At 48.1% G+C, this 25,019-nt stretch overlaps 1 protein-coding gene across 2 annotated transcripts in view; it reads left to right on the top strand.

The window, feature by feature from the left end:
* LOC135541601 (PDZ and LIM domain protein 2-like) overlaps nt 1-25,019 on the top strand; it is a 63,588-nt gene that overhangs the window by 2,758 nt on the left and 35,811 nt on the right. Inside the window, exons 2-4 of one of the 2 annotated variants that reach the window (XM_064967921.1) lie at nt 11,635-11,700; nt 11,793-11,924; nt 20,897-21,048. In XM_064967921.1, the coding sequence (XP_064823993.1) occupies nt 11,832-11,924; nt 20,897-21,048 (245 nt within the window). In that variant the 5' untranslated portion in view covers nt 11,635-11,700; nt 11,793-11,831. The remainder of the gene's footprint in view (nt 1-11,634; nt 11,701-11,792; nt 11,925-20,896; nt 21,049-25,019) is intronic. The other variant, XM_064967914.1, reaches the window with a different exon arrangement.

The raw sequence follows: 25,019 nt of genomic DNA, 5'->3' as shown, positions 1-25,019 counted from the left end.
ATATATACAGAGAAAAGAGTCGGCCCGAGAATTGAAGGTTATGATATTGTTTAGTACCTTGAGCATGGCTGAGGTGTTCCTGTGACCAGCTCGAAAACCGGATTGCACAGCGGAGAAGGTACGGTGGGATTCGAAATTGTCAGTGATCTGTTTATTAACTTGGCTTTCAAAGACTTTAGAAAGGCAGGGCAGAATGAATATAGGTCTGTAACAGTTTGGGTCTAGAGTGTCACCCCCTTTGAAGAGGGGGATGACCGTGGCAGCTTTCCAATCTTTAGGGATCTCAGACGATACGAAAGAGGTTGAACAGACTGGTAATAGGGGTTCCAACAATGGTGGTGGATAATTTTAGGAAGAGAGGGTCCAGATTGTCTAGCCCAGCTGATTTGTACGGGTCGAGGTTTTGCAGCTCTTTCAGAACACCTGCTATCTGGTTTTGGGGGAAGGAGAAGCTTGGGAGGCTTGGGCAAGTAGCTGCAGGGGTGCGGAGCTGTTGGCTGGGGTTGGGGTAGCCAGGAGGAAAGCATGGCCAGCCGTAGAGAAATGTTTATTGAAATTCTCTATTATTGTGGATTTATCGGTGGTGACCGTGTTACCTAGCCTCAATGCAGTGGGCAGCTGGGAGGAGGTGCTCTTATTCTCCATGGACTTTACAGTGTCCCAAAACTTTTTGGAGTTAGAGCTACAGGATGCAAATTTCTTTTTGAAAAAGCTAGCTTTTGCTTTCCTGACTGACTGCGTGTATTGGTTCCTGACTTCCCTGAAAAGTTGCATAACGCGGGGACTATTCGATGCTAGTGCACTCCGCCACAGGATGTTTTTGTGCTGGTCATGGGCACTCAGGTCTGTAGTGAACCAAGGGCTATATCTGTTCTTAGTTCTGATTTTTTGAAAAGGGCATGCTTATTTAAGATGGTGAGGAAACTACTTTTAAAGAACAACCAGGCATCCTCGACTGATGGGATGAGGTCAATATCCTTCCAGGATACCCGGGCCAGGTCGATTAGAAAGGCCTGCTCGCAGAAGTGTTTTAGGGGACATTTGACAGTGATGAGGGGCCATTTGGGGGCCATTTGACAGTGATAGCGGATGCAGGCAATTAGGCAGTGATCGCTGAGATCCTGATTGAAAACAGCAGAGGTGTATTTGGAGGGCAAGTTGGTCAGGATAATATCTATGAGGGTGCCCATGTTTTAGGGTTGTACATGTACCTTCATGAGTGTTGTCTTGTATGTTTTTGGCTGGGTGCATGCTCAGGCAGCCCTGGATCGAACCATCTTGTGCGACCACTATCGCCTCTGTGTACAAGCTCTCTCAATAGGCGTGTGGGACTGAGTTTGACTTTCCTCTCCTCGGTGCCTGTACCTTGGCGGAGTCTAAGTTGCAGGATACGGGGTTGGATCTGGGCTTGTGGTTTGATCCAATTGAGCTATCCTCCCAGCATGGCGATATAGAGCCATCTGATATCGCGTCTCCTTCGGTGTACTGGGCCCAGGGCGTGGTGGCCCGGTCCCTGGACACAGTCACAATGCTGCAGGTTTACCACACTGAGATGTTAGTTGACCTGGCCACGATTCTGTGGATCCCCACGCAGAGCTCCTAGATGAGATTCGTGCTACGGCTGATTCTGTCTCTTGCATGTCCTGTTGCATCGTCTCAGAGCTCGGGAGAAGCATGGGGGCTGACTTTGGTTCACTCTGTTGTAGGTTCCGGAGAGAGACAGGCTGTTGTACCTGGATTAGCCGATTTCTCCTACGGGGTTGTTTGGCTCGGCCCTGGAGTCTGTGCAGTCAGAGGCCCAGGATGGTTGGTACAGACAGTATTTCCTGGTCCCAAAAGGGTCAGGACTTTGCATCCCATTTTAGAGCTTGTGCCCTAAACAAGCAGATCAGGGTCTAGAAATGCAGAATGCTAATGTACAGCCAGTTGTTACAATCAGTGCGCCCGGGTGATTGGTTCCCCTCCACCAACCTGATGTATGTGTACTTTCATGTGGCCATATATCCCTCTCACAGAAAGTTGTGGAGGTAGTTTTGGCACCTATGAAGTGTCTGGGGCTCAGGATAATGGACTACCTGGTTGAGTCGAGGGAGCAGGTGGTGTTACACACATCCATGCTGGTTTCCCATGTTAAGTCTCTGTTTGACTCCATCTCAGTGGAGTGCGTTCTTGCTTAGCCCAATGCAACGAGTATCACTGGGTGCCCCAACACGGGTGCAGCTCTGCTATCCAGGGTGGGGCCTGCTCTCGGGAGGGGAGGTTGCACCCCTAAGTGGTCTCCTAGATATGGGAAATGTTTGGCAGTCTGACGTAAATCTTTACACATCGCGAGAAATGCACAATGTCGGCTGTTTTTCTTGATAAGGGGCCTGAGCGTTGGGAATGGATGCTCTCGTGCACCAGTGGCCTCAGACCCGTCTTTATGCATTTCCTTCTGTGGAGCTGATTCAGTCCACGCTGGGGAGGGTATTTCGAAAGGGCTTGTCCTTGATCCTTGTGGCTCTCTGTCTCTCATCTTATAGTTGGGGACCTGTGGCAACTCCCGTTGCACAGGGACCTGTTGACCCAGGAGCACGGGCAGGTCTGGCAGCCGGAGATTTGGAATCTGTGGGCTTGGCCCCTGAAAGGTCTAATCTGATTGCAATGGGTCTACCTCTGAAGTGGCGGGCATTTGAGTATTGGTAGCAAAGTAATTGTTCCCTTTCAGAGCTCTCTGGTGAACATTTTAATGTTCCTACAGGGGGTCTTCGAGCAGGGTCATTAATTTTCCACCTGGAAGGTGTATATGGCAGCTATGCTTATGACTTTGGCTTCGGCTAAACGCATTAGAGATCTGTTCACTCCTCCTGTATAAAGTTCGCCCTTGGCGACTCTAAGGTGACATTACGCCCTAATACGGTCTTCACCCCTAAGGTCATGACTATGTCCTACAGGTCTCTAGCTTTTGAGACTTTCCCCTTTTTGTCTCCTCCTCCTTCTGAGGAGCAGCGGAGGTTACATTCACTGTGTCCGGTACAAGCGTTACGCATTTACATTGAGCAGATCAGGGGTGTCTGTGTGATCAACTTTTTGACTGTTTTGCTAATTCTGCTTGTGGTAGAGCGCTTTTTTAAGCAGCTTCTCTCCCACTGGCATATGGCAGGAATGACCTAACGGTGTACACGCCCACTTCAGCAGGGTTCTGGCAGCGTCTTGGGCGTTGTTGAAAGGGTTACCTGTAGGATATATTTGTGCTGCTGCGATTTGGCCATCACCACACACTTTTTGTGGTGTTTTATCAGCTTGGATGTCACTGGCCCCAGTGTAGCCCACATTGTGCTAACACCTGGGGCAGGACAGGGTCGTTAGGCAGCATGTAGATTGTGCAATACAAGGGTACCGCAGGTGTTCCTGTCAGGTTCAACCTCTGGGTGGTGTGTCATTTCATTCGGTGTCAGCTGGGGTGGGCACGGGGAGTGATTCCATATCCCCATTGCTGTGTTGTGCCGAATTTACAGACTGAAAGGGAAGGTACAGTTATGATAATAAATACTGCTCGCTGAATGAGCAAAACAAGTTACAACACCTGTTCAGCCCTGTGCCGCCAGCTCGGTGAAGACTGGTACTGAATTGAATGAATTAATCCGTGCCTCGGGTTTATCATCTGTGGAAGGCGGGGCATCCGGTGAGGCAGGGTATTCATTGGCCTTGTCTGGCGTGATTCAAATGTTCTTCAGTAGAGGGTGATAGGGCGCAAACCCCCCTGTAGCTGTGTTGTACCTTGTTTCCCTCCTTCAGAGAACAGTAGTTATAGTCATAACTGCATTTTTATTTAGGGGTACAGGTTTAAAAAAACTATAAAAGAGAAGAGCACAAAGATAACTCCAACCCATTGCCACCCTCAGTCCCCATCCACCCGCCCGCATCCTCCCTCCTCACCCGATGAAAGAATGCCTTCCACCCTTCACATCCCAACCAGCAACCGAGGTTGCCCATCAGTCCCCACCCCCCTTTAAACCTTAAAATGTATCACAAAATTATAATCTTGAGAAATGACTTTGTCAAACCAACAAACTAACTAGGGCTTTACAATGATGGTTAAAACTGGGATAAATGAGGATGCACAGAGGCACATGTCAAAAAGCAGAATTTTGGCACTTTAGCAAGTCTTTATTCATATTAAAAATCACATGTATTGAATTTTTATTGGATCTATATTAAAGGGCACTTCATGTAATATAACAGGCTTTTAAAGTGCAATATTTGTGCACAATATCTACTTACAATATCAAAGGGACACAAAAGGCACTCATTTCCAAAATTAAATCTAGAATGGGCTTCCTATTTCACAACAAAGCCTCCTTCACTCATGCTGCTAAACATACCCTCATAAAACTGACTATCCTACCGATCCTTGACTTCAGCGATGTCATTTACAAAATAGCCTCCAACACTCTACTCAGCAAACTGGATGTAGCCTATCACCGTGCCATCCAAAGCCCCATATACTACCCACCACTGCGACCTGTATGCTTTCATTGGCTGGCCCTCACTACATATTCGTCGCCAAATCAACTGGCTCCAGCATCTAAGTCGCTTCATCTCAGCTCACTGGTCACCATAGAAACACTCACCTGTAGCACGCACTCCAGCAGGTATATTTCACTGGTCACCCCCAAAGCCAACACTTACTTTGGGCACCTTTCCTTCCAGTTCTCTGCTGCCAATGACTGGAACGAATTGCAAAAATCACTGAAGCTGGAGTCTTATATCTCCCTCTCTAACTTTAAGCATCAGCTGTCAGAGCAGCTTACCGATCACTGTACCTGTAACACAGCCAATCTATAAATAGCACACCCAACTACCTCATCCCCATATTATTACTTACCCTCTTGCTATTTTGCACCCCAGTATCTCTATCGATCATTCCAGTGTTATGCTAAATTGTAATTATTTTGCCTCCATGGCCTATTTATTGCTACCTCCCTACTCTTCTACATTTGCACACACTATGCATATATGTTTCTGCTGTGTTATTGACTGTAAGTTTGTTTATGTGTAACTCTGTTGTTGTTTTTGTACCACTGCTTTGCTCTATCTTGGCCAGGTCGCAGTTGTAAATGAGAACTTGTTCTCAACTGGCCTACCTGGTTAAATAAAGGTGAAATCAAATAAATTAAACAAATTTGTGGAACGACCCTGTGGCTCAAGTTCAAGCCAGCATCTCAGGAATGTTTCACCTCTAATGTGCCCAAACCAAGCCATTTAGACAACTTGGATTGAACCTGTAATGTGCAGACTATAATTTGGTATTTTAAATGGGTGGGAAAAGGCTGGATGTGTTTCCCAGGACTCACGTGTTGCCCAAGCACCATTCAAATCCCGGCCCCTATACCCCCCACCCCCTGACTGCCGTTTGTGCTGCACTGTACCATTACCTCTCCATTGTTTTTGTTCTCTGCAACCTTCCATGTGCCTGCTGTACCCCCCCCCCACTCTTGTTTTCAATTGTGTCTGTTTCCTGATGACTCTGCTGTTCTGGGTGTGCAGGGCCGTGGTACCACAAACAATCCACAGACTGAAACAGACCACTGTAATTTTGGACAAGTAGTAGCGTTTTAGAGAATGCAGGACAATGGCCAACGAATTTAGCTGCTCGCGACTTTGTGGAATTTTTTTATTTGTTTGGCCATTCCTCTTGTTTTTTCAATATGCTAACCATGCCTCTATATTATTTGTATGGTTTGAATAAGGACGTTTTCTCCTGAGCCCTTACTCAGTTTGTTATATGTTCTTTTGCATAGGGCTTTTTCTCTGAATCACAAGGAGAATCATGAACTGGTATGCTGTTAATCTGCAGGAAGTTACACTCTGATACAATCTGGTGGAGTTTGTATGATGAAAGCTTCACTGGTTCTTGTTTCTGATAGCTTTGTGGTTTTCTCAGTGTCTGTCTTTGACGAGACGGATGCGTGTCACTGGATGACTGCCTCATGTCGAGTCCTTTCCACATCTAGTTTCAGTTCAATATAAATTCATAGAATTTCTGTCTGCCTCCTTTAATAGCACAGTTCCTGTTCTCTGTAAGATGTCTCCCAGTAAGGAAAATAACATTGAAAATACGTCTTTTAGAGGTATTTTCCAGATGTTGACATCATGTCCATTTCAAGCGCTGAATGAAAGGTTGGAAGATGTTTTTGCCAGACGTCGAAGAGATGTCTTGTGTCCGGACTGCACCCCCCCCCCCCAAAATTGAGACGCTGTTAGTAAATGCTTAGTGGGCAGTCATGATGTTTCACAGTCATGGCTGCCATCCCATTTCTGACACCAGTGTAGCGGATGACAAATCCGGGTCGTGGCGTGAAAGGCAAACACCCTACTGGACCAATTATAGATATCTATATTTGGGCCAAATCAAGGCCGGACCAGACCAAATCTGATCCAATCAAAAGGCGTCTTTTTTTGGGGCCAAATTAAGGCTAGCACGGACTGGACCAAATCTGGACCAATGGACGTCTATGTTTCCCAAGTTTGAACAGCACAGTATATGATTGGTTCAGATTTTGTCCGGACCTGATCAAATCTGAACCAATCATAGATGTCTATGTTTGTGGATGTTGACATGAAGGCCGGCCCAGCCCAAATCAAATCTAAACCAATTATAGACGGACCAAAAATCAACGTCCGGGGATAATGCTTGATGGTAAAATGCTTAGTAGGCTGCTCTGCTCAGTGTTTGTGTGACCATTGGGACCATTGCCTGAGATGGCTTTAGAGTTTGAATGGGCTGCGGAGATACATCATTGCAAAACCATTTTGAAAACGTGCACGTGACGAACATGATAAAGCAGTGGTAAACTTTCCTGTGTAGGGGATGTGGTAAGGTGGCCTGATTGCTGTGCGAAGTGGGGAGTCTGTCTGAATCTGCCAGTAACATGATCCTCAGATGATGCTGTTGAGAGAGAAGTGGAGACAGTTCTTTCTGAAGCCACACCACTGACATAACGATGGCTAATGTACCTAGTATTAACAACCGTAACAATAGCTTCTATTGTTTTGACACTATTGCCACAGTTTTGATGACAAGATATAAAGAACATATTTGATCCAGTAATTAAGTCCCTTGCATAACCGGTTCAATTAATGATTACATTGAAATCAATGAAATTCCAGAGCTAATTTATTAGAGAGATATATTAGCGTATACATTTAACCTGTCACTTTTTCCTCTTAAGTGTGAGGAACCTGCAGCTCATTCTTCGACGATAATAATAGTCTCACAACCTAGGAATGTCTCAGTCACTCATCTTCCTTCAACAACACCCCATTCTTTTGATATCGCATCTGTTATTGTCATCACCTTAGTGATGGCAGTTTTACTTGATCAAATCACTGTGTGTGGTTAGTGTGAGAATGCTATTCCACATCATTTAACATGGGGAGAGGCTTTCCATGGCATTCCTCTGTCTATTCAGTGGGTGTGTGACCGGGCAGGCAGCAGGACAGGTGTCCTATCAACCACATTCCTCCTCACGAAAAGGAGTGTGCTTGGAAACATTATAGGGCATAGCCATCAGCCAAACAAGAGCACTCACAAAAGCTATGGAAGTTCACAGAGCTAAATGGCCAGAAGCAAGAGATTTGTAAAGTGTGAATCATACACAGAGCATTCCGTTGCAACCACAACAGTGGATGGTGTGTGTTTCCTAAAGTTCAGGCCTGGGTATAACCTGGTTCTGCAATAACCAGGTAAAGGTGAAGAGTGTGAGCTGAGTATGGTACATAAGCAGACATGTTCATATCCAGGCCTGGCATCTTCTCTGTGCCAGCCAGCAAGCCTTGTCTTCAAAGCGCATAATCAGAGTAGAGCAACCCTGCCATAATTGTGGTTTAGCGACACACGCATGAAACCCAAGACTCACCCAAGGGTGTGTTAGAGTAATCTTACTATGCTTACCTATGCTAAACTGTAGATGATTTCACAGACCTGTTTTAGCAGGTCTCACACACACATTCACAATTACGTAGTTTGAAGTGACGGTTAACAAAGGAGAATGTACAGCGAGATGAGGCTAATTTACTGTAATCTGCTTGTCTGTTGAACACTGCTGGCACCATGCATGTTTGAGCATTGAGCAACAATCTGGAACCCAGCACCTGGATACGAGAGCTGTTCTCCACTCTCCTCTGTGTTTCTCCTACCTTTACCTGAAGGGGCTGCTCTCTCAAAGACATGAGAAGTGCCTGGGGACTTTTTCATGTCGAGTATGACAGTTTGAACTCTCCATAGAGATCATTCTCCACTTGGAAACTGAATGCAGCCTTCAAGTCTGTCTGTGCAATTGATTTCAACAACCTTAATCAAAGTCATTATTGCTTCCTTCACCTTTGATACTCTAGATTTCACAACTGAAACTCTGGATGATACTGCGTATAAAATATTTATGGTATTAGGTAGACCGGTGTAGCACAGCGGGTGTGTTTTATTGTGCTGCCATTGCTGCTTTGTAGCCAAAGCAATGAGTTCTCACCAGAATATAATCCACCACTGGGCTCAGTTTTAATTTTTAAATTTTTTTTTATGCATTTGAAATTTGTACCTATACTATTAAACATTAATTATATTGTGTTGTTTCATTGCTTATTTTTTTAAGTTCCATTTAACACCTGGTGTAAATGTATTATCATAGTGATCTGTTTGGTAACAACTGGAGAATTTCAGGTCAATAGCGCTCTTCCAAAGGTAAGCAGCTATCACCCTTACACTGCCTGACAATAAACAGCAAGCAGCTTTACAGTGATAACAGTTGTTCCATAAATCATAAATTAGCGCTGTGCCTTGTTGATAATGATTCCAGTTAAGCAGGAGACATGCTGATCCTGGCCCATTGGACTAATTAAACAGCCCAGAGACTGAGAACGTTAGGGTGTCTGTCTGTCCCCAGGGATTACAGAAGGAACAACAACTGGCGCCTCGGCTGTTTCTCATGTCCACAGCAATTAAGGGCGGTTAATGATGGTGAGCCTGGTAACCACGCTAATTGCCTGAATGTGCTAATGACTGGGTGGGTTTGTGCTGATTGTTCCAGACCCTTGTGGAATGTACAGACAGACGGCTGTAGATGGCTGAAATGGGCCAGTGTAGGGAGGGAGAGATGTCCCAGATCCTGACTGGGTTCACTGTTTGCTCTGTTTCTGTATGGATAGCTGTGGAACCAGCCTTGGGCCCTAACGATAGACGATCCCTTCAATTCTAACACTGTGGTGTATGGAACTAGACGGATCATATTTACAGGAAGATTTAAGACCAGTGAGAGCTGGTCCAGTCACAGTGCATTCTCCACCAATGATCAGTTCTTGTTCCAGATTCGTTGCCTATGACGATAAGATTAAGCCTGCAGCCATGTGGTGCACCAAGGTTCAGTTATTGATCTGACCAAGTATGTTTTGTCTCAAACTCTGACCTACATATACACAGTAATGCTGGAAAGTTACATAACAGGGGCCTGTGAAGATAGAATTGGGAAACATCAGCTTTTTGTTGTAGGATCTGTCAGCATTTTCTTCTTGGTCAAACATGTTTTGTCAGAAGTTCACAGATTTCAACAGAGACTCAAATCAGATAACGTCTTCATTTCTCAATACATATTTGCGAGACTGAGCATGCTTTCAATTCTATATTTACCTTGATGTTCTGCAATAAGGCTGCTGTCAGGTATGTGAAATTGAATTAATTGAGCCTACACTAAATAGACTTAATAATGACACTTTCCCTTTCTGTTTTCTGCAACAGTACTTTCCCTTATTTTATGGTGTGTTGTGAATAGTTGTATGGTCGTGGTAGCACTTAACCAGGTATTAATAAGAGCATTGCTGTGTAGTTGAGGTGCCTCTCTACTAAAGCAGCAGCAGCAGTGTGTGAGAGCGAGGAAGAGAAACTATGCTGCCCTGTGGTGGGGTCTGTGTGTCTGCCGGTCGGGCCGGAGTTCCACCACCTCCTCGTCTCCTCACCACAGCATGAATTACCAAAGAGCAGGAGAGCTGTCAGTGTCTCAACACAAGCACATGTGCAAATGAAAAACACTACAGCCAACACTATGCATGAGAAGGGCAGAATTATGGGGGCCAACTGTATACTGTACCCAGCTGACGCATAGACCTTACTGTAAAATAGACACATCCTAGCAGCATCCTGTGCTATGATCCCAATTAAAATACAAGGAAAGTCCATGGTTAAAAATGAGTTACTTTTGCATATATAGTGTATGTGGACACCACTTCAAATTAGTATATTTGGCTATTTCAGCCACACCTGCTGACAGGTGTATAAAATTGAGCACACAGCCATGCAATCTCCATAGACAAACATTTGCAGTAGAATGGCTTTAGTGAAGAGCGTGTTGCCTGTCAACGTGGCACCAACAAGTCAGTTCATCAAATTTCTGCCCTTCTGGAGATGCCCCAGTCAACTGTAAGTGCTGTTATTGTGAAGTGGAAATATCAAGGAGCAACAACGGCTCAGCCACAAAGTGGTAGGCCACACAAGCTCACAGAACAGGACCGCCAAGTGCTGAAGTGCGTAGCGCTTACAAATTGTCTGTCCTCGGTTGCAACACTCACTACCGAGTTCCAAACTGCCTGGAAGCAACGTCAGCACAATAACTGTTCGTCGGGAGCTTCATCAAATGTGTTTCCATAGCCGAGCAAGCCTAAGATCACAATGCCAAGTGTCGGCTAGAGTGGCGTAAAGCTCGCCGTCATTGGGTCCTGTGTGGCTCAGTCGGTAGAGCATGGCGCTTGCAACGCCAAGCGTCGTGGGTTCGATTCCCGCTGGGACCACCCATATGTAAAAGTAGTGGCCCCAGCCGACTTGTAAGTCGCTTTGGACAAAAGCGTCTGCTAAATGGGATATATATTGGACTCTGGAGCAGTGGAAACACGTTCTCTGGATTGATGAATCACGCTTCACCATCTGGCAGTCCGACAATCTGGGTTTGGCGGATGCCAGGAGAACGCTACCTGCCACAATGCATAGTGCCACCTGTAAAGAGGAATAATGTTCTGGGGCTGTTTTTCATGGTTTGGGCTAGGCCCCTTAGTTCCAGTGAACTTCACTAATGCTCTTGTGGCTGAATGGAAGCAAGTCCCCGCAGCAATGTTCCAACATCTACTGGAAAGCCTTCCCAGAAGAGTGGAGGATGTTATAGCAGCAAAGGGGGACCAACTCTATATTAATGGCCATGATTTTTGGAATGAGATGTTTGACTAGAAGGTGTCCACATACTTTTGGTCATGTGGTGTATGTGGATCTACTAAACATAAATGTTTGAATATTATTTTACTGTGGTATAATACAACTTTTTTGGGGGGTGGGGGGGTGTGTTTTTTTTCTCATTTGGACTTGAGGGTGTGCAAGAACTTCAATGTCGTGGCAGGTAGCCTAGTGGTTAGAGCATTGGGCTAATAACCGAAATGTTGCTAGATCAAATCCTTGAGCTGACAAGGTAAAAATCTCTCATTCTGCCTCTGAACAAGGCAGTTAACCCACTGTTTCTAGGCCATCATTGTAAATACAAATTTGTTCTTAACTGACTTGCCTAGTTAACTAAAGGTTAAAAAAATATTTTTTAATCTAGTCATGTCGTTGGTTTTCAGATTCCTCCCATTTCTTTTATATCAAGAGGATCTAATCAAGTAGGAGATAAAAGGCAGACGTTGCAGGTGACCTCAGTTCTAACGTATTTATCTTAAATAGTCACTGCAGCAAAAAAAAGCATGACTGATGACAAAATCTCTCTCGCTCTCCTTTACAGGGTTTGTGCAGGCAGTGGGTGGCGACCTCTGGTCACGTGATGGCGCTGAAAGTAAACCTGATTGGTCCGTCTCCATGGGGCTTTAGAATATACGGAGGAAGAGACTTCAAGAAGGTGATAACAGTTTCCAAGGTAATCGCTAATGACCTCAATGCTCAGTCACACCATATCCTCTGTAAAGGAAAACATGCAATGCCTACTCAACTTCCTCAGTCTCTGCTGTACTTCTCTGCTCCTCTCATTGTTTCTCAATTGGCTGCCTTCTACCTGTTTCCTTAACAACTGTATCCAGTCAGATTGGAGTAAAAGCTACATCAGGAGGAAACTAGTTATTATAGTTAGGGTTGAGTGCCATGCCGTGTGTGTGCGTGTGTGTGTGCGCGCACATGTGTTAGTGCACATGTTGTTTTACTATTCTTGATTTTCTAAGCTTGTGAGGAAACAACAGGAAGATCGAGCTGTAGAAGGCAAGATATTAGCAGAGTTCTACTCCGTAAACAGACTCAGGATATCCAGGGCAGACTGCCCCCGCCACAGCCACTCTGAAACCCAGGGAGACTGCCCCTGCCACAGCCACTCTGAAACCCAGGGAGACTGCCCCCGCCACAGCCACTCTGAAACCCAGGGAGACTGCCCCCGCCACAGCCACTCTGAAACCCAGGGAGACTGCCCCCAGGAGACTGCCCCCTGCCACAGCCACTCTGAAACCCAGGGAGACTGCCCCGCCACAGCCACTCCCCAGGGAGACTGCCACAGCCACTCTGAAACCCAGGGAGACTGCCCCCGCCACAGCCACTCTGAAACCCAGGGAACCCCCTGCCAGGAAACCCAGGAGACTGCCCCCGCCACAGCCACTCTGAAACCCAGGGAGACTGCCCCCCCAGGGAGACTGCCCCCGCCACAGCCACTCTGAGCCAGGGAGACTCTGAAAAACCCAGGGAGACTGCCCCCGCCACAGCCACTCTGAAACCCAGGGAGACTGCCCCCAGGGAGACTGCCACAGCCACTCTGAAACCCAGGGGGAGACTGCCCCGCCACAGCCACTCTGAAACCCAGGGAGACTGCCAGCCACTCTGAAACCCAGGGAGACTGCCCCGCCACAGCCACTCCCCAGCCACAGCCACTCTGAAACCCAGGGAGACTGCTCCCGCCACAGCCACTCTGAAACCCAGGGAGACTGCTCCCTGCCACAGCCACTCTGAAACCCAGGGAGACTGCTCCCTGCCACAGCCACTCTGAAACCCAGGGAGACTGCCCCCGCCACTCTGAAACCCAGGGAGACTGCCCCCGCCACAGCCACTCTGAAACCCAGGGAGACTGCCCCCGCCACAGCCACTCTGAAACCCAGGGAGACTCTGAAACCCAGGGAGACTGCCCCCGCCACAGCCACTCTGAAACCCAGGGAGACTGCCCCGCCACAGCCACTCTGAAACCCAGGGAGACTGCCCCGCCACAGCCACTCTGAAACCCAGGGACTGACTGCCCCCCCGCCACAGCCACTCTGAAACCCAGCCCCCGCCACTCTGAAACCCAGGGAGACTGCCCCTCTGCCACAGCCACTCTGAAACCCAGGGAGACTGCTCCCTGCCACAGCCACTCTGAAACCCAGGAGACTGCCCCCAGCCACTCTGCCACAGCCACTCTGAAACCCAGGGAGACTGCACAGCCACTCTGAAACCCAGGGAGACTGCTCCCTGCCACAGCCACTCTGAAACCCAGGGAGACTGCCCCCGCCACAGCCACTCTGAAACCCAGGGAGACTGCCCCTGCCACAGCCACTCTGAAACCCAGGGAGACTGCCCCCTGCCACAGCCACTCTGAAACCCAGGGAGACTGCTCCCTGCCACAGCCACTCTGAAACCCAGGGAGACTGCCCCGCCAGCCACTCTGAAACCCAGGGAGACTGCCCCCGCCAGAGACTGCTCCCGCCACAGCCACTCTGAAACCCAGGGAGACTGCCCCCAGGGAGACTGCCCCCGCCACAGCCACTCTGAAACCCACCCAGGGGGAGACTGCCACTCCCCAGGGAGACTGCCCCCCCCGCCACAGCCACTCTGCCCAGGGAGACTGCCCCCGCCACAGCCACTCTGAAACCCAGGAGACTGCCCCGCCACAGCCACTCTGAAACCCAGGGAGACTGCCCCCAGGGAGACTGCCACAGCCACTCTGAAACCCAGGGCCCCCGCCAGCCACTCTGCCCCTGCCCCGCCACAGCCACTCTGAAACCCAGGGAGACTGCCCCCGCCACAGCCACTCTGAAACCCAGGGAGACTGCCCCGCCACAGCCACTCTGAAACCCAGGAGACTGCCCCCGCCACAGCCACTCTGAAACCCAGGGAGACTGCCCCCGCCAAACTCTGAAACCCAGGGAGACTGCCCCTGCCACAGCCACTCTGAAACCCAGGGAGACTGCCCCCCACAGCCACTCTGAAACCCAGCCACAGCCACTCTGAAACCCAGGGAGACTGCCCCTGCCACAGCCACAGCCACAGCCACTCTGAAACCCAGGGAGACTGCCCCGCCACAGCCACTCTGAAACCCAGGGAGACTGCCCCCGCCACAGCCACTCTGAAACCCAGGGAGACTGCTCCCCAGGGAGACTGCCCCCGCCACAGCCACTCTGAAACCCAGGGAGACTGCCCCCGCCAAACCCAGGGAGACTGCCCCCGCCACAGCCACTCTGAAACCCAGGGAGACTGCCCCCGCCACAGCCACTCTGAAACCCAGGGAGACTGCCCCGCCACCCCAGGGAGACTGCCCCCGCCACAGCCACTCTGAAACCCAGGGAGACTGCCCCTGCCACAGCCACTCTGAAACCCAGGGAGACTGCCCCCGCCACAGCCACTCTGAAACCCAGGGAGACTGCCCCCGCCACAGCCACAGCCACTCTGAAACCCAGGGAGACTGCCCCGCCACAGCCACTCTGAAACCCAGGGAGACTGCCCCCGCCACAGCCACTCTGAAACCCAGGGAGACTGCCCCCGCCACAGCCACTCTGAAACCCAGGGCCCCCCACAGCCACAGACTCTGAAACCCAGGAGACTGCCCCCGCCACAGCCACTCTGAAACCCAGGGAGACTGCCCCTGAAACCCAGGGAGACCACAGCCACTCTGAAACCCAGGGAGACTGCCCCCGCCACAGCCACTCTGAAACCCAGGAGACCCCCCGCCACAGCCACTCTGAAACCCAGGGAGACTGCCCCCGCCACAGCCACTCTGAAACCCAGGGAGACTGCCCCCGCCACAGCCACTCTGAAACCCAGGGAGACTGCCCCCGCCACAGCCACTCTGAAACCCAGGGAGACTGCTCCCTGCCACAGCCACTCTGAAACCCAGGGAGACTGCCCCCGCCACAGCCACTCTGAAACCCAGGGAGACTGCCCCCGCCACAGCCACTCTGAAACCCAGGGAGACTGCCCCCGCCACAGCCACTCTGAAACCCAGGGAGACTGCTCCCTGCCACAGCCACTCTGAAACCCAGGGAGACTGCCCCCGCCACAGCCACTCTGAAACCCAGGGAGACTGCCCCCGCCACAGCCACTCTGAAACCCAGGGAGACTGCCCCCGCCACAGCCACTCTGAAACCCAGGGAGACTGCCCCCGCCACAGCCACTCTGAAACCCAGGGACTGCCCCCGCCACAGCCACTCTGAAACCCAGGGAGACTGCTCCCCAGGGAGACTGCCCCCGCCACAGCCACTCTGAAACCCAGGGAGACTGCCCCCGCCACAGCCACTCTGAAACCCAGGGAGACTGCCCCCGCCACAGCCACTCTGAAACCCAGGGAGACTGCCCCGCCACAGCCACTCTGAAACCCAGGGAGACTGCCCCCTGCCACAGCCACTCTGAAACCCAGGGAGACTGCCCCCCACAGCCACTCTGAAACCCAGGGAGACACAGCCACTCTGAAACCCAGGGAGACTGCCCCCGCCACAGCCACTCTGCCACAGCCACTCTGAAACCCAGGGAGACTGCCCCCGCCACAGCCACTCTGAAACCCAGGGAGACTGCCCCCGCCACAGCCACTCTGAAACCCAGGGAGACTGCCCCCGCCACAGCCACTCTGAAACCCAGGAGACTGCCCCTGCCACAGCCACTCTGAAACCCAGGAGACTGCCCCCGCCACAGCCACTCTGAAACCCAGGGAGACTGCCCCCGCCACAGCCACTCTGAAACCCAGGGAGACTGCCCCCGCCACAGCCACTCTGAAACCCAGGGAGACTGCCCCCGCCACAGCCACTCTGAAACCCAGGGAGACTGCCCCCGCCACAGCCACAGACAAAAATAGCTGTTTTCTTGTGATGGGCATTCCTTCATTATTCACTCCCTCTACCATGTAGCCAACAACACCATCATGCAGGGAACACTGGAAACTGTGTCTCAAATATCAAACAGTCTCATAGAAGAAACAGGGGTCCATGCTGTGCGGGAGACCTCATCAGTGAAAGTGGTTGTAAAACCCACTTGGAGAAGCAACATGTTTCCCTCCCTCCACCTCCCCCCTCCTCTCTGGTTAAGCAGCTATGGCTTTGGACTGTCTGAAGTGGTTGCATCTTGGCACTGAAACAACATGGATGCCCCATCTTTTCCCATTCTGTTGGCCTGAGAAGAGAGCTTCCCAATGTTTTTGCAGGGCATAGCCCCCTGTAAAAATCTGCACCCTTAGTTTATGTGAAGTGAGGCGTGCCCTGATCAGAAAAGGCATGTATCATTGTGGGTTGCCAGAGCAACACTTAATTGCCACTTGAGTAGACCCACAGACATGACACCTCTGCCATCTTGCTTCGCAAAAGGGACAAACGCCTTGTAGCCTGGCATTCTCTCTGCAATCTGCCATGTTTCTGTTGGAGATGTATGAAGGAGACCTCATCTTCACTGATTGTGTCGTTTTAATTTTCCTCTTTCTGTTTTTAATTTTGGGCCAGCCTTGTTGATGCTGCTCTTAAAGGGTAGCATAAACGTAAACACATGTAAGATATGGTTTTGCATTAGAATACATATTAAAAGTCCCAATGCAAAGTTATACCACACTATTCTATTTGAGTTAGTACATAAAACTGATCAGTTTCAATAAAATCTTCAGCCCACTTACAAGTAATAATACATTCAAAGTATTTACAAGTCAGCTTGCAAGGTTGCTAGCCAACTAGTCTGCTAATGTTAGCCCTACTGGCCTGCTAATGCTATGTTAGCAACTGGCTGACTCACACAGTGCCATCAACACCAAGCTTACAGCTACATTAAAGTAAGCCAAAGTTTAGGAAATACATAATGTCATCTAACCAAATAATATTACCCCTATATGCAATTATCTTAGCCAGCCAGCTAAAGTTAGTTAGCTAGGCTAGCTAGCATGATAAAATAACTAACTAGCCAACCACCACGGTCTGCATAGCTAAGTAGTAAGACAGAGAACAACTAGTCTAGCATAGGCAGAAAGCCACAGAACACGCACACAACAACAAAAAAGCCAACGACATAAAGTAGAGAGAGTGGAAACTTACCGATTGACGGCTGAGTTAGCTACCAAAGTCAAAGAAGAGACAAGGAGAGGCCTTCAGAGGGAGAGTCAGCTAGCTAATCCGATAGCAATATAGTGAGGTAAATCCACATTGAATTTACCCGGTTTATTTCCATCATTGCTGACACTTACGATCTGCCGGTAGATCGGGAGAAAATTGAGGTTGCAGGTATCACATTCACGCTCTGCACAGCACCTGATTTGAATCTCATTTCGAATCCTGCCTTCCACTGGCCTAGTGGTTAAAGCGTTGGACCAGTAACCGAAAGGTTGCTGGATTGAATCCCTGAGCTGACAAGGTAGAAATCTGTTGTTGTGCCCCTGAGCAAGGCAGTTTAGCCACTGTTCCCCGGGCGCCGAAGACGTGGATGTTGATTAAGGCAGTCCCCCGCACCTCTCTGATTCAGAGGAAGACATCATAAATGTGGAAGACACATTTCAGTTGAAGGCAATCAGTTGTACAACTGACTAGGTATCCCCTTCCCTTAAACTAAGCTATCAAAGTCCTCCAGGGTGAAATGCGCATGTCTACTGTATGCGACGCTCATGGTTCCCATTCTCCAATCTGCTTGCTTCAACCGGACAAACCATTCCAACTTCAAAGCTTGCTTCTTATTTTTGGGCCACAAAGGATTTGGCATCGAAATGAGTCATAACCATGTCCTTGTGGGTATTACTGCACTACCTACAAATGACGCTCATTTGACTGTCACTACCAAAAACGCACAGGAGAAAAAGATTTGCAGTTTTTCACATTAATTTATAGGGTTTCTTTATTGTGGATGTACATAATAGTTCACCAGTGCAAACACTTGGTTTGAAATGCATTTACATGCTAGCATGGCTAGTACCTAACATTAGCCAGCTGGAACTAGCTAGGTAGCACCGGTTCTCCATATGATGAGAAATAGTGCATTGTGGGTAGTTCCAATATATCCAGAAACAAGTTTATAAATATGCAAAAATGCTAAAACATAACTGTTTGTAGTTATAGGTAACCAGATCGTGACTACAACTAAGTTGCTAAGTCTTTGACCACACTGTCAAATAAAATAAAATGTTATTGGTCACATACACGTGTTTAGCAGATGTTATTGTGGGTGTAGAGAAATGCTTGTGTTTTCAGCTCCGACAGTGCAGTAATATCTATCAATTTCACAACATATACCCAATACATACAAATATAAGTAAAGGAATGGATTAAGAATATATAAATATATGGCTAAGCAATGTCAGAGCGGAATAGACTAAGATATAATATAATACAGTATATACATATGAGATGACAAATGCAAAATATGTCAACATTATTAAAGTGACTAGTGTTTAATTTATTAAAGTGGCCAGTGATTTGAAGTCTATGTATATAGGCAGCAGCCACTAATGTGCTAGTGATGGCTATTTAACAGTCTGATGGCCTTGAGATTGAAAAACAACTTCTGTCTCTTGTTCCCAGCTTTGATGCACCTGCACTGACCTCGCCTTCTGGATGATAGTGGGGTGAACAGGCAGTGGCTCGGGTGGTTCTTGTCCTTGATGATGTTTTTGGCCTTCCTGTGACATCAGTTGCTGCAGGTGTCCTGGAGGGCAGGTAGTTTGCCCCCAGTGATGTGTTGGGCAGACCGCACCACCCTCTAGAGAGCCCTGCGGTTGCGGGCAGTGCAGTTGCAGTACCAGGTGGTGATACAGCCTGACAGGATGCTCTCAATTGTGCATCTGTAAAAGTTTGAGGGTTTTAGGTGCCAAGCCAAATTTCTTCAGCCTTCTGAGGTTGAAGAGGTGCTGTGGCGCCTTCATCACAGTCTCTGTGTGGTTGGACCGTTTCAGTTTGTCAGTGATGAGTACGCCAAGGAACTTGAAGCTTTCCACCTTCTCCACTGCGGTACCGTTGATGTGGATAGCGGGTGCCCTCTCTGCTGTTTCCTGAAGTCCACAATCAGCCCCTTTGTTTTGTTGATGTTGAGTGTGAGGTTATTTTCCTGGCACCACCCTTAACTCCTCTGTAGGTTGTCTCGTCATTGTTGGTAATCAAGCCTAGTCGTCTGCAAACTTGATTGAGTTGGAGGCGTGTGTGGCCACGCAGCCATGGGTGAAGAGTATTGAGGAGAGGAGTGCAGGAGGGTGCTGAGCACTCACCTTTGTGGGGCCCCAGTGTTGCGGATCAGCAAAGTGGAGGTGTTGATTCCTACCTTCACTACCTGGGGTGGCCCGTCAGGAAGTCCAGGACCCAGTTGCACAGTGTGGGGTTAAGCCCCAGGGCCTCGAGCTTAATGATGAGCTTGTAGGGTACTATGATGTTGAAGGCTGAGCTATAGTCAATGAACAGCATTTGCACGTAGGTATTCCTCTTGTCCAGATGGATGGGGCAGTGCGATGTTGATTGCATCGTCTGTGGATCTATTGGGGTGTTAGGCAAATTGAAGTGGGTCTAGGGTGACAGGTAGGTTAGAGGTGATATGATCCTTGACTAGTCTCTCAAAGCACTTCATGATGATAGAAGTGAGTGCTATGGGGCGAAAGTAATTCAGTTCAGTTAACTTTGCTTTCTTGGGTACAGGAACAATGGTGGCCATCTTGAAGCATATGGGGATAGGGAGAGATTGAATATGTCCGTAAACATGCCAGCCAGCTTGTCTGCGCATGCTCTGAGGACGCAGATAGGGAATGCCGTCTGGGCTGGCAGCCCTACGAGCGTTAACATGCTTAAATGTCTTACTCACGTTGGCCACGGAGAAGGAGAGCTCACAGTCCTTGGTAGCGGGCCGCGATGGTGGCACTGTGTTTTCATCAAAGCGGGCGAAGGTGTTTAGCTTGTCCAGAAGCATGACATCGGTGTCTGCAACGTGGCTGGTTTTCCTTTTGTAGTCTGTGATTGTCTGTAGACCCTGCCACATACAGTACATCTCGTGTCTGAGACGTTGAATTGTGTTGTTACATTGTTGAGTAGAAACTCATGCTTCCTACCCTATAAGTGCTCAATTATCCTGATTTAAACTCCTAATTTGGGCTTTTGTGTTTGTATGGTTGAGTGTTTGTGTGTGCCTGAGAGAGACTGAGTGGGTGTTGCTGGTGTGTGTTTGTTCCATTAGGCTGGAATTCCCCCTAATGCAGGCAGTAGACCATTGGCATGTGGTGAGGTTGGAGGCAAAGGTCAGGCCAGAGTAATCAACCCCACAGTCTCACTGATGGCTTTTCCCTCAAGGTGTCATGAATCCTCACACTGTTGAGGTGTGCCATGTGTGTGAAGAGCTGTGGTGTCTGTTAACGTTTATTGCAACCAAAATATCATGTAATCACCAGCTAGAGCCCTGTAACAACTGATTGACACCTGGCAGGCAAACTGAGGAAAACAACCCATCTCTTCATCACAGCCACAGTCTCATGTTATTACAATCATGTCTTCACTGTTTTGTCATAATGATTGTTCATCAGTGTATCTGTCAACCCTTGACAAATTCCAACACTCGATATGCAGCATTTCGTTCAGGCTTGCTGGTTATTTACGTTGCTGATAGCATCATGTCTGCACCAAGTCCACAGGCCGTAGAGCGAGTCTGACTGCATCTCTTACCTCTGGCCCACAGGTCAATGGGGGCAGCAAGGCCGAGTTGGCCGCCCTGCAGCCTGGTGATGTCATCCTGGAGATCAATGGAGAGAACACAGTGGACATGCTCAATGTGGAGGCCCAGAACAAGATCAAAAACTCCAAAACTCAGCTGCAGATGCTGGTGGAGAGGTAGGGTTCACTACAGTACACAGTTCAAATCAAATTGTATTGGTCACATACACATGGTTAGCAGATGTTATTGCGAGTGTAGCGAAATGCTTGTGGTTCTAGTTCCAACCCTATTGTACTGTATCTAAACCCAGCAAAAAAAGAAACGTCCTCTCACTATCAACTGCGTTTATTTTCCGCAAATTTAACATGTGTAAATATTTGTATGAACATAAGATTCAACAACTGAGACACAAACTGAACAAGTTCCACAGGCATGTGACTAACAGAAATTTAGTAATGTGTCCCTGAACAAAGGGGGGATCAAAATCAAAATCAAAAGTAACAGTCCGTATCTGGTGTGGCCACCAGCTGCATTAAGTACTGCAGTGCATCACCCCATGGACTGCACCAGATTTGCCAGTTCTTGCTGTGAGATGTTACCCCACTCTTCCACCAAGGCACCTGCAAGTTCCCTGATGTTTCTGGGGGGAAGAGCCCTAGCTCTCAACCTCTGATCCAACAGGTCCCAGATTGAGATCCAGGCTCTTCGCTGGCCATGGCAGGACACTGACATTCCTGTCTTGCAGGAACTCACGCACAGAACGAGCAGTATGGCTGGTGGCATTGTCAAGCTGGGGTGTCTTGTCAGGATGAGCCTGCAGGAAGGGAGGAGGATGTCTTCCCTGTAAAGCACAGCGTTGAAATTGCCTGCAATGACAACAAGCTCAGTCCGATGATGCTGTGACACACCGCCTTCTCATTTTGTAGCTGCCTTACTCAAGAGAGTATGCGGCTTTATTAACTCAAGGATATTTTTTACATTGTTTGCAAACTGATATGTAACGAGAATTAATGTCAAAATAAAATGCAAAACGGGCCTTTTTTTTCGCTAAACATTTGCGCCTCTGCCTCACCTGCCCTGAATGACGGGTTGCCACTGAGATGGGGTCACCACACCGTGGCATACAGACCACATCTGTGCTCTCTGGTCAGCTTACATCTGCTGATTGCTTATATTTGTGCTAGTGCCACAGTTGCCACATCCTCCCTCCCACTTTCCACAATTATAGTGTTTGTTATTAATAAGATGTCCCATCACTCTCTCTCCCTACAAAGGACCCGTGGCTTCAATCTGGGGGAATACCACAATGTGTCAGAATTATCTTGCCAAGATGAACTGTTTGTTCCATTTCCCATGTTAATAAACATTGTATAAAAGTTAGCTGAGAACTTTTTAGGGTGGCAGAGAATTGGCTCCACAATGGACCCTTTCCTGTGAAGTGAGGCTATTGGTTGGCGAGTCCTTGCTCTGTCTCTGCCTCTCTCAGTGAATTCTCACACTAAATTCTTCATACACACACACACACACGCACGCTTCCTCTTTGCATGCCCCAGGTCCATGTGAGTGGATTTTTCCCTGCTGACCTCATGTCTCCTTCCGAGCCAGAAACAACTCTGTGACTCCCTGGCTTCCCAGGACAATGGCACTCTGTAGCTCCACCAGCCACTCTGCTCCATCTGCCCCTAGACCCACTGTTCTACTGGCAGAGGCAAACAGGATAGGAAAGGTAGTGAAGGGTGGTTTGCACTATCAAGGCCCTACTGTCTTTACATGGCAGGCAGAACCATGTCTCTCTTATCAATACTAGTCCAGCACCCCTCTAGCCTCCTCCAATCAACTACAGTATTTCCCCCCTTGTTGGTCAATCTGCAGCATTATGCAATGTGTTGTTCTTAACAGTAAATTAACTCCCATGAAGAATCATGAAAACTACACACATATTATGCAGTGTAATGTCTGATGATCTGAAGTATAGTGTAAGAGAGGAACCTGGTAAATGGGTTTACAGCCTTGCAGATCACTGCAGCTGGATTACAGCTGGGTTTGCCCATGGGCAGAAGTTGGCATCAGCTCACCCTTAGAATAGGAGTGTTGTTTAAGGTGTGCCTGTCTTAAACTGAGGAACTGCACCAAATACCCATATGTACAATAACCTGACTTGTGCACTCTTTGAGGTACTTTTTGATTTCAGATTGATATCTGCAGCTGAGTGGAGATTTTACTGTGACACTAAAAAGAAAAACACCAGCAGTATCTTGTCATGCATACTGTCATTTATCCTCCATTGTCCTCAGCTGCCTCTTAATGAATCCATTGTTCACTGACCATGTGGGCATGATGTGATGTCCCTCTGATCTTATTGGTCCTTGTAATGTGATGTTACTGAGCAACTGCAGATGGGCATCGGAATATTGCCCAATGGCACTTACAGTGGGGCAAAAAAGTATTTAGTCAGCCACCAATTGTGCAAGTTCTCCCACTTAAAAAGATGAGGCCTGTAATTTTCATCATAGGTCCACTTCAACTATGACAGACACAATGAGAAAAAAAAATCCAGAAAATCACATTGTAGGATTTTTTTGTGAATTTATTTGCAAATTATGGTGGAAAATAAGTATTTGGTCACCTACAAACAAGCCAGATTTCTGGCTCTCACAGACCTGTAACAACTTCTTTTAGAGGCTCCTCTGTCCTCCACTCGTTACCTGTATTAATGGCACCTGTTTGAACTTATCAGTATAAAGGACACCTGTCCACAACCTCAAACAGTCACACTCCAAACTCCACTATGGCCAAGACCAAAGAGCTGTCAAAGGACACCAGAAACAAAATTGTAGACCTGCACCAGGCTGGGGAAGACTGGATTTGCAATAGGTAAGCAGCTTGGTTTGAAGAAATCAACTGTGGGAGCAATTATTAGGAAATGGAAGACATACAAGACCACTGATAATCTCCCTCGATCTGGGGCTCCATGCAAGATCTCACCCCGTGGGGTCAAAATGATCACAAGAACGGTGAGCAAAAATCCCAGAACCACACATGGGGACCTAGTGAATGACCTGCAGAGAGTTGGGACCAAAGTAACAAAGCCTACCATCAGTAACACACTACGCCGCCAGGGACTCAAATCCTGCAGTGCCAGACGTGTCCCCCTGCTTAAGCCAGTACATGTTCAGGCCCGTATGAAGTTTGCTAAAGAGCATTTGGATGATCCAGAAGAAGATTGGGAGAATGTCATATGGTCAGATGAAACCAAAATATAACATTTTGGTAAAAACTCAACTTGTCGTGTTTGGTGGACAAAGAATGCTGAGTTGCATCTAAAGAAGACCATATCTACTGTGAAGCATGGGGTGTGGAAACATCATGTTTGGGGCTGTTTTTCTGCAAAGGGACCAGGACGACTGATCCGTGTAAAGGAAAGAATGAATGGGGCCATGTATCGTGAGATTTTGAGTGAAAACCTCCTTCCATCAGCAAGGGCATTGAAGATGAAACGTGGCTGGGTCTTTCAGCATGACAATGATCCCAAACACACCGCCCGGGCAACGAAGGAGTGGCTTCGTAAGAACCATTTCAAGGTCCTGGAGTGGCCTAGCCAGTCTCCAGATCTCAACCACATAGAAAATCTTTGGAGGGAGTTGAAAGTCCGTGTTGCCCAGCAACAGCCCCAAAACATCACTGCTCTAGAGGAGATCTGCATGGAGGAATGGGCCAAAATACCAGCAACAGTGTGTGAAAGCCTTGTGAAGACATACAGAAAACGTTTGACCTCTGTCATTGCCAACAAAGGGTTTTTAACAAAGTATTGAGAAACTTTTGTTATTGACCAAATACTTACTTTCCACCATAATTTGCAAATAATTTCATTAAAAATCCTACAATGTGATTTTTTGGGGGATTTCTTTTTGTTCTCATTTTGTCTGTCATAGTTGAAGTGGACCTATGATGAAAATTACAGGCCTCATCTTTTTAAGTGGGAGAAATTGCACAATTGGTGGCTGACTAAATACTTTTTTGCCCCACTGTATATAGGCTACTATATAGGCAGCCCTATTCAGTCATGTTTCTTTCTAATCTTTGGCACCACATTCAATGTCTCAGGTCTGTGCATACTGTACAAGTGAGAAGTGACGTGCCTTGGTCA

This window comes from Oncorhynchus masou, chromosome 1 (genome assembly GCF_036934945.1).
Source record: "Oncorhynchus masou masou isolate Uvic2021 chromosome 1, UVic_Omas_1.1, whole genome shotgun sequence".
Classification (NCBI taxonomy): Eukaryota; Metazoa; Chordata; class Actinopteri; order Salmoniformes; family Salmonidae; genus Oncorhynchus; species Oncorhynchus masou.
The sequence above is the reverse complement of the archived record's forward strand: the minus strand, read 5'-3'. Positions and strand labels throughout refer to the sequence as shown.